The sequence below is a fragment of the Numenius arquata genome, chromosome 11 (assembly GCF_964106895.1).
Source record: "Numenius arquata chromosome 11, bNumArq3.hap1.1, whole genome shotgun sequence".
NCBI lineage: Eukaryota > Metazoa > Chordata > Aves > Charadriiformes > Scolopacidae > Numenius > Numenius arquata.
In genome coordinates, this window is record NC_133586.1 from 41,872,343 (window position 1) to 41,882,812 (window position 10,470).

The 10,470-nt window shown below is 49.6% G+C and overlaps 1 protein-coding gene across 1 annotated transcript; it reads left to right on the plus strand.

Moving 5' to 3' along the window:
• The first annotated feature begins 2,345 nt into the window (after nucleotides 1-2,345).
• CXCL14 (C-X-C motif chemokine ligand 14) lies at nucleotides 2,346-9,980 on the plus strand. The gene is made up of 4 exons (XM_074156135.1): nucleotides 2,346-2,409; nucleotides 3,412-3,517; nucleotides 7,984-8,094; nucleotides 9,884-9,980. Exons 1-4 carry the CDS (start codon nucleotides 2,346-2,348, stop codon nucleotides 9,978-9,980), a joined length of 378 nt encoding a protein of 125 aa, XP_074012236.1.
• The last annotated feature ends 490 nt before the right edge of the window (nucleotides 9,981-10,470 follow it).

The window sequence follows — 10,470 nt, forward strand, 5'->3', positions numbered from 1 at the left end:
GTTACCGTATTTACACGCACCTCAAATGCCTCCATTTCCACATTTAAATTGGAACTAAAGCAGCGCTTTGCTTATTTAATAGCTAATAAGCTTGGGTCTTTCGACGTGAACAAGAGTCATACAAAAAGAGGGGATTGGCTTTTGGAAAGCTGGAGAATTTCCTTCATTTTTTTTCTCCAGCCTGTATGTGAGTTTCCTGGCTTGGGGGAAGTTCAAATTGCCGTCAGCTAAGGCTGCACCCAAATTTTTATTAGCAGAGGGGGAGGGAAAATGGTTTTCCCTTCCCACAGTTTTCCCCCAAGACCGTTCCTGTGCACAGAAGGGAAGAGGCTGCCGAGGAGGGAATTACCCCGAGCCACAAGGACGGGATCACAGTCCTAGGTGGGATGTGGGTGAGTTTGTTTAAACCGAGTCTCCCTGATGCCCAGCGAGCATCCTCACCGCTTCATGGTGACTCTGAAATGAGCCTTTTCTATTCTCCTGATTTTTTTTTTTTTTTTTTTTTCTTCCTCGGACAAGGAACTGGTTAACTACAATTTCCTTCAAAAATTTGAACCGAGACCTGCCATCCCTCAGCTGCTCATTTTTTTATCACCAGGCTGCGGAACAAACCTCTCTCTTTAGCCCTGTTGGCATTTAATAACACACATCCCAAAACACCCCCAGCAGGGTGCAAGGAGACCCGCAGGACCTGGTTCAGAGCTGTGCAATGCAAATGCCCAAAGCGTAAGAAAAATTATCATACCGTCCTCCCCCTGCCCCATTGCACTGGCAGCAGCCCCACAAACCTGCCCGGGAATGGGGTTTCCACCCCAAAAGCTCCCTGCCACGTTGGCCATCCCTCCCACCCCCCGCAGCCTTGTCCCCAACGTGCCGCCCACCCCTGCTCTTCCCCATCCCATGCAGGGCAGGGGAGGCAAGCTGTTCCCGGCGTGTCGGCACGTCTCGCATGAAACCCAGGGCCAGGAACAAGGGCAGCTGCCTGTGCGCAACGTGCAGGCTGTGTGCGGTAGGGCTGTACTCACAGCCTGCCAACACCCGGGCCGGGAACGCGGTGGGGATGGCCGCTGCCAATGGGAGCCGGCAGGAACGGAGCCATGTGGGAAACTTAAAATGCAAGCGGAGCTGGGAGTACGCGGAGCGTCCTTCCCAAGCGCTGCCTGAACTGGCAGGATGGCTGGTTTAGGTCGGTTTTTAATAAGGTGGATGGGTGTAAGGAGGGGGGGGGGGGGGGAGCGTGGGCAGCGGTATGTGGGGAGAGGGGCTGGGATGAACCAGGGATCAGCAGAGGCATTTATCTGCAATCTGCTTTGAATAATCTTACTATGAAAAGAGATCAAGAGACCCGACTCTGCTCTTCACCCATTTTCAGTTTCACAGGCAAAAATCTGGAATTTAAAGATGCTATTTTAGCTGTTACCGAAATCAGAAACAGACTCGGCAAGGGAGAGGGAACACGTATTTACATCCATGAAGTTCCTGCATGGTGCTACCCTGTTCTTCACAGGGCAGAACATTGCTGGAGTGTTCATTAAAGCAACCCCAAATTGATCTTATTTCCTGAAACATTCCACATGCTAAACCCACCGAACAATACTCTTTGGAATATTTTTTCCTCCCCCTCCCCCCCCCCCCCATTTAATTCACTAAGCTTTCCTTTAGATTTGGAAGCCTGTTAAAGCTAGAAAATAATACTTAGATCAAGAGGTGACACCCCTCCCCAGGTGAGAATTTTCCGAATCTTATTTCCAAGGGGCACGGGAATTTCTGAGGAGCATGGAGCGCTCTCAAACGAGGGGTTTTTTTCCACTTAGCAGCCCCATTCATACAAATCCACACGTACACACACACACCCCGCTTCCAGCAAACCTCCTCCTGGTGAGAAATGTCCCAGCTGGGCAGGGACAGGAGCAGCCGCCCCATCCATCGCCTGCGCTCCCACCCCCGGGATGCTCGGGGCGGGAGGGGGTATCCCCCTGGGGGCAGGAGCGGCTGCGGGGTGCCGGTGTCCCGTCCCCCGTCGTGTCCCCCCCCCCCCTTCCTTCCCCGCCGGGGCTGAGGAAGCGGAGGGAGCCGTGGAGTTGCTCTGCATATTAATGAGCCGGGAGCAAGGGCAGCGGGAGCTGTTTTAAAAGAGGACAAGGGGAGGAAAGCGGCAGAGCGCAGGCAGAGCCACAGGGCAGCAGCAGCAGCAGCATCGCCGGGACCCGCTCTCTGCTGGTCCTCTCCCCGGCGACAATCCAGCCCCGGGGACCGGGTGGTGAGGGGAAATCCGGGGGAAGAAGCCGAAGGGAGAAAACCCGTTAAAATCCCCCGGCGTCTCTCTAGGTACCTGCTGTCCCACCATGAAGCTCCTGACAGCAGCTTTGCTCCTGCTGTTCATCGCCATGTGCTTAGCCAGCGCGGAAGGTAAGTTGGTTTATTCTGCTTTATTCCCACGTAAAACTCTTTTCCAGGAGGTTGCTTTTCCAGGTGGTTTGTTGTTCGGGGTTTTTTTTTCCCCAATTTTTCCAAATTTTTATTTGATTCTCAGTAGCCCTGAGTTGGATTTCACCATCCCCTGCCTGTTGGGAAAAGTGATGTATTGAATCTGTGGGTAGGGGAACTGCAAGGTTTTGGGTTGGTTTTTTTTTTTAAAGGTGGAAGCGGAGGTAAAATACAGAGTTGGGTCTTCATTGCATGTGAAATAGCCTCAACTCCCAGCGTGGGAGATCACACGCTGTTTGCTGTTATTCAGGACTATAGCTCAAATATCTCCTTCGAAACCAAGGGTGGTTTTCGCAGGGAAAATAGAGCAGAGCCGGATTGGATGTGGTAGCACAAATTCCAGCCCGTGTGCCAGTGAGCGTTTTCTGCTGTGCACAGAAGTGATGGTTTAACAAAAAAAAAAAAAAAAACACAAACAAACACCAAACCACTCAGCTTTTGTCTGGCTGCAAATGCACGACAGCATCCGTGCGAGGAGAAATGACTGAGAGTCCTACAAAGTCCAAGAGAGACGCGAGTGAATGAGACGGTAGCCGAGATGTGGGTTCGCTTGCTCGGTTTAAAGCAAGTTCCGACTCTCTCATTTCCTTTTGTTAAATACAATTACATTTAATCACAGCAGGTGCACTTTAAAAAGCTCACATATTTACTAAGCCTCAGAACACATAGAGTGCTCTGAAACATGTTTCCCACAGTCACTACCTTTTCCAGGGATATAGCAAAGAATATTACTTTTATTTTTTATATATATATATATATTTTTTTTTTTTTTTTAAGCTCAGCAGCATTACAAAATTCAGCTTTTCCCACTGAGGCTCGGGAGACCAAAGTGAAGTTTGTGCGCGCAGAGGGGCTGGCGGGGAAGGGACGCTCGGTAGGCAGGAGGGCTTTGCAGGCACATGAGAAAAATGCTTTCTCTTGTAGGCGTGAAGTGCAAATGTTCGAGAAAAGGTCCTAAAATAAGGTTCTCTAACGTACGAAAGCTGGAAATAAAGCCGAGGTACCCGTTTTGCGTGGAAGAGATGATTATGTAAGTTTTCCCCGGTTTATTCCTTTCCGTTTCCCTATGAGCTGAACTGCTGTACCTTAAACTGCAAGTTCCTGCTTTGTTCTTTGTTTTTCCTCATGCCCTGGCTTGCTAATTTCTGGGAATACTTATTTGCTGCAAAATTGTTATTAGACACAATAAAACATGCTGTTCTGACCAAAAACCCAGCTAGCATTTTTCGACACCATCCTTTTTGCCCAAAGAAATATTTACAGAACAGGTAGTAATAAGAGGATAATGATTAGTTCAAGTGAAGACAGGGACAAATCCTACTCCAAGCTGCCCGATGAAAAATCCAGAACTATTTACTCAAGTTATTCTGGGCGTGCAGAATAAGAACCTGAGTAGAGTTTGGTCCATGGTGGTTTCTGCAAGGAAGGATTATCCCAATCAGAGTCAGATTTTTGCCTGCGTTGTACCAGAGCCATCCCCTCGCATTCGATGGGATTACCTAGCCTGTAAGAAAACCCTTTTCCTCCCCGTCTCACTGCAAGCCGTGACCAATGCCGCCGTGAAATCCCCAAAGTGATGTACCGACCAACCCAGCCCAGGCAGGTACGGGGATTTTTGACATCTCTGATGACTGGCTCAAAAGGAGGTGGGTTTTGGTGGGTTTTTTTTTTTTTAAGATTTTAAGGTGGTTTGTGGTGGTTTTTTCTTCCTGTTTTGGATATCTTAAGATCCCCCAGCAAAGCAGCATCCAAGCAGCTTGTGGGGCTGGATAAGGACCAGAAGGGCAGATTAGCCGAGAAGACTGCACCGAGCCCCTCTGCCACCTCAGAGGGGGGAAAAAAAGTGTCCCATGAACAGCCACACCACCAGAAAACACCAAGGACTGATTTTCTCCAGCGCCTGTGCTCCCTCACTGAACAGTTGCCATTCATTTAATCTTAGAAAGGTGCTTTAACAGCAGGACTGGAGTCCTGTCCTGCCAAGCCACATACCACCTCCAGCGCTCTGTAATGCCTACGGGGCCAAATCCTGCCCAACTGACTGGCACAACCAAGGAGATACCACAGGAGCCTGATCCTGCCCATGCAGAAATGGCTCGCCAGACTCAGTGGAGAGCTTGAGGAGGAGGAACGGAGAGCCAAGCTGCCTTAGGCATTCTCCAGATTTACACCAGCATCACCGCGAGCAACGCTTAGCTCAGGGAGCACCAGACCCACCTCCTTGAAGCCCAAATCAGCTGATGGCGACCTGAACAGAAAAAGGCTTGCAGAGCATCACGGCCTGAATCGGTTCCTTGCAGCTTTACTTTGTTTGCTTTGACCTTTCAACAGCACAGGGATGGTGTAGAGGGGGCACTAACTCTTTGCTTCCCACTCCAGGCGCTTGCCTGACAGCAGCTGGTGGCCGAGGGGGAGGAAGGGGGGGTGTGTATAAAATAAATCTCATTAATGCAACGTTTCACTTTCAATCAAAAAGTCAGGAAAGCTGGAACGCTGTGCACGAGCGGGTTGCTTTCCCAGCTGGATAGCTCTACAAGTGCCGAGCGATGCTATTCAAGCCCGGAGGGTTGCCCTGGTTTTGAGGCATGTCCCATGGCTGTCCCATCACTGCTGCTGCCCCCAAGGCAGGCAGGGCAAACCCACTGCTGTCACTGCCTTTCCAGCTACCCTAACGCAGCCTGAAGGCAGCGCTGAAAGCAAACTGAAATTAATATTCCATGAACCAATTGATCTGGGAGTCTCTGGACAAGGCAGAGAAGAGCTAAATTCCTGCAACTGAGTTTTTGTTGCTGGGGTGATCATCTGAAATGAGTTGTTGAAGCTGGGTCCCCTCCTGCCCTCCCCAAAAGCTCCCGTATCTTTTCATTTAGCAGAAACATGATATAAACGATGTTTGGCAGAGAAGCAGCAAGTACTGGGGTGCAGTTTAGGAAGAAATGTGTCTTTGGCTATAACCGCCCCAGCAGAGCTGTGGTACTGGGTAAGAGACAGATGAACTGAGTCCTCAGTCTAGTCAAAGCCTATCAAGATTCACAGTACATCTAGCAGTGATTGTGTATCTGCCACCCGGAATGAGGAAAAGCAGCAGAAAATAGGAGGGAGGTTTAATTCTTTTTGCCTGGAAGGATCCAAACCCCCTCCACGTATTGCCTCATCCCAAAGAGGGGGGAACACGCTGGGGCAAGAACAGCTGATGGGAAACAGGAGTCACAGGGAGCCTTCCTCCAGGGACAGCCAAGGTAGATGGCAGTCCCTGCACCAGCTTGGGATGAACCAGGACCTGCTCATGTCCCAAATCCCACTGGAAGGACATCACCGGATGTGTAAGTTCTGGTGCTTCAGTTCCTTCTCCATTCCTCTCAATCTCTTCTTGCAGCCCATCCAGAGAACTCCTCACTTGGGGTATCTGCTTCCACAGCACCTCTTATTAGGCACATCCCCTTACATCTGCTGGACCAGCATCCCCAAGAGCAGGGCCAGGTCAGCTCAGGGTGCCCAACAACCACCCAACACTGTGCCTGCAGCACCAGGGACTGCACAGGAACCACAGGGGACCATAAGGCTGGTTTAGGAACATCTCCTCTGTGTCCAGCCTCCAGCATCAAAGCAGAAAACCTACGTGTAATGTCAAAGCAACGTATCTCAGCCTGAGAAAAGACTCGGTGGTTCACCTGAAAAGAAAACCATGCATCTCCTCCTCCTCAGACTGCAGGCTCTAGTGAATCCAGAATTGTCCTTCACTGCTTCTGGTGCAAATGTAGGGCTGGCTGCTTTTCAGAGGCACTCCCGTTCCACTCCTCCTGCGATTCAGCTTGTCCATCACTTTCTGGAAATACCCTCTACGGTCTGTCAGAAGAGAAACCCAAGCCAAGGTCTGGCATCAGCCAGCACAGATGGCACAGCCAAGAAGGTGGCTGCTGGATGGAGAAACTTCATGCTGACCTCAAGCCCCTCAAAATTTGCATGTCTTGTGTCTTCCATGAAGGTTTAGTTCCACTCCCATTCGAAGCTGTAGGAAAACTCTTCTCACATACATGCTTATCCCAGAGGGGTTGGCTGAGAATGCCCTTGCAGAAGAGACAGTCGAGAGACCCGTCCCTTTCCGATGTCTGCAGCCACAGAGGCTCTTGGAGACCTTCCACTGCTTTCCCACAGGTTGGGGAAAGGGCCACGTCCTCCCAGCAAGCAAACCAAAAGTGACACCTTGTCTTTTTGTGACTTTGGCTCACACCCGCTGGAGGTGGAGCAGAGAAGGGGAGCAGGGAAGAAGGTTAATTGAATGGAAAGAACTATCTGAATCCCCCGTACAACATCGAAACGGGAAACGTGGCGAGACCCTTAGCTGAGCTCACACAGGCAACACGCAGCGTTTCACTTCCAGTCAGGCACGTCCCCGCCGCACTGGGCAGGACAGCTGGGGAAGTTTGCAAGGATCTTTTTCTTGTGTTAGAAAATAAACAGCTCCTTTCTGAACCAAATCACCAAAGCAGCCCATCAGTACGCACAGATATTTCTGGTTTTCTGCCATCATTTTACTCGCATCTCTAGCAGCGTTTAAGTAATTTCAGTAGAGTGTTTTAGTTAAACTAAAAACTGTGTTTCCCTGTAATGGATGGTATTTCCAGAAAATGAATAATTCCGATAAAAAATGTCAGGTTTTGGTGGTTTTTTTTAAATTCACAAAATTAATATGAAAGATGAAGACTCGAGCAATGATAACAATCTTGGCATTTCTGGAAAACCATCCTCTTGGGAAGCAGCTCCAGGTCCCTCGTGTCACCTCAATTGTGGCAGACCAACCAGTGATGCCTTCACTAAACTCTCCAGGAGAAAGCCTAAAATGACAGGAAGACCTTTGCCGTGTTTTGCCTCCCAGCACGTCCTGTCCTGACAATAAGGGGACACCCAGCCGCTGCTGCTGGCAAGGAGAGAAGGGTCAGCCCATGATCAGGGGAGGCTGAAGCCCCAGCACTGCATGCTCAGAGCCACTCTGGTGGACACACAGGTACTCTGCCATGTGCAAGTACTTAAAATATTGTGGACTTCAAAAAAAAGAAAAAAAAAAATCAATGAAGCAGGTCTGATCTTTTCTCTTGGATGCATCATTGTTGAGCATAAGGGAACCATCTCCTCATGAAAAGACCTTGTGGCTGCCTGAATGAGCCCTAATTAAATCTGCTATTAAGCTCAAAACAAAATATCCAAGACAGGCAGAGCAAACCCACTGATTAAAACCAGTAGGTAAGTCTTCGTCTGGTACAACCTAATATAATGGTGGACAATATTGCACTGCACTGATTGATAACAGCCGAAGATCTGCTGCGATATTATTACCATAAACTCAAATGCCTGCCGTAAGACAGAGAGCATGAAAACCCTTCTACTGCCCACCTGGGTGAGCCCCCGACTGATTTTTGGCATTTATCTGGAGCGGGAGCAGGGATGGGGGCTGGTATTTCCCGTGACTCCCGTAACCCAGGCTCTCTTGCCTTGCAGTGTGACGCTGTGGACGCGGGTGAGAGGGGAGCAGCAGCACTGCTTAAACCCCAAACGCCAGAACACCGTGAGACTGCTCAAGTGGTACAGAGTATGGAAAGAGAAAGGCAGGTAAGTACAGATTTGCTGAACGGGCGAGGGGGAAAGTCTCGGTGGCAAGCTGGGCAACCAGCAGCGTTCAGAGAGCACCCAGGAAAGCGCACGCTCCGAAATTCTCCATCCAGCACAGAGGGTGTATTTCACTACCAAAATTACAGTTATAAATGGATGTTCTTGATGTTATTTCTTTCCTGCCACATGCAGTCCTCATTTCTATTTTAGGATTAGGCTGTTCTGACTATAAATAGTAATTATTTTCTGTCAAACAATTAATCAGCTGATGTTCTCAGTTACTTACATACACTCACCTCCCTTCTACGGGTAAAAAGCCAAGATGAAAAGCTAAATTACTTCCACACGGTCACAAGGAAAGCAGTCAGCAGCACTGGGAAGAGAGTGCCCTGTCACACACTTTATTCACACCACCTCAAAATCATCAGTACCTGATGACGCAGATCTTTCCCAATTTTAACTAGCATATCATTCCCAGGAAAACCGTAACTTGCTGACAAGATGCTCTGCCACCTTCTCCTTTGCAAAGAGGATTATTTTGTTTTCCCTTGCAAGCCATCACTCACAGATAGAAGGGAGAGAGTGAGAAAAGTGAATTCCTGATGGTTGGTGGTCAGTGGCGATGCCCCGATCTGTCATTAAGGGGAGCTGCCCAACTCGGACCAAGAAAGAGCCTCCGCACGTGGCACAGACCCACCAAACCTTGATCCTCCTCAACTGATGGGAAATTTTCTCCCCAAAACTGAGGTCAAACAAGACCAGCAAGCCCCATTTCTCAGTAGGTCCAAGGGTGCCAGCGAGCTCTGGCACAGCCATGCAGTGCCCGGTGGCACGGGCAATGTGAGTGATGGTGGGTGCCAAGCCCCCCCCAGCCCACTCCCCTGACTCCCTGCCAGCTCCCTGCAGCTGCTCCGCGCACAGAGCATGTGGGGAAGCCCTGGCTACTGCACAACCACGTATTTATCTTCTTCCCCTGGTTTGTTTGGTGGGTTTTTTTTTTTGTTTGTTTGTTTTTTGTTGTTGTTGGTTGTTTTTTTTTAATAAAGCCATCACTAAGATGACAAAGGATGCTCAGCCCCAGGCTCACATATTCAGGAAACGTGCAGGGTTCTCCCGAGCAGAGCGAGAGGAGGGATGCTCCATGCAAGGCTGTGAGAGCCAGTGGCCGTGCCTGGCCATGCTAGCTCCTGCCTGCAGATAACAGTGCCGCCCGTGCTCTCAGTGCATGAAAGTACTTTACCAGTACTGAAAGTATAACAGCCTTCCAGTGCCGAAAGGGGCTCCAGGAAAGCTGGAAAGGGGGGGGACTCTTGATCAGGAAGTGGAGCCATAGGACAAGGGGGAACGGCTTTAAAAAGAGGAGATTTAGATGAGATATTGGGAAGAACTTCTTTGCTGTGAGGGTGGTGAGAGCCTGGCCCAGGTTGCCCAGAGAAGCTGTGGCTGCCCCATCCCTGGAGGGGTTCATGGCCAGGTTGGAGGGGGCTTGGAGCAACCTGGTCTGGTGGGAGGTGTCCCTGCCCAGGGCAGCAGGGTTGGAACTCAATGATCTTTAAGGTCCCTTCCAACCCAAACCATTCTATGACTTTATGATTCTACAATTCTCCTCCGCAGCCCAAAGTGAGGTTCAGCTTGAGGCTTCCCTGCAGTCCAGCCAGGGGTGTCCCTGCTGCCAGGGAGAAGAGGAAGGCTGGCGAGCCCAGCATCCCCACAGCTTTGGCTGGTGGTCTGGGGTGTGCAGAAGGGATGCAGCACATCCCTCGGCATTTTACCTTTCTTTGCCTTGCAGCACGTCACCCCTGTATGGCACCCACCAGGTCCCCGACATCGCTAACCGGGCAAGCAGGGCACCTGAGCCAAACTGCAGCCAAAGCAGCATCAAGTGAATATTTCAGACATAAAGAACCTAATTTAAACCAAATCCTTATAATAAATAAATAATAATAATAAAAAATAAATCTGTGCCTTCAGTGCCAGCTCTACCAAACCCACTGCACTGCTCTCCAGGAAAAGCCAGGGAATTTAAAGTCAAACACATTACAAACACGAATCTCTTCCCCAAAGCAGCGTTGCCCCTGGTTTTCCCCATGCCATGAAAGATCACTTTCACCCAAGGAGCCTGGCACAACTAGGATTTTTCAGCAAACAAGGCTGTGAAGTGGCCCTCTCAGGACATAAAATAGAAAAATAACAGAGTTTAATATTATTCCAAATGTAACAGCTATCATGAATTTATTATCTACGTACAGCTGATGATATACTTCAACATTTGTGTACAAGATAGGGATTTTCCAGCAGTTACCATGTATTAGCAGATGTGGGTTTCATTCTTACATATCCTGATAATCGTGGCAGAGCGTGTTACTCCTTGCACAC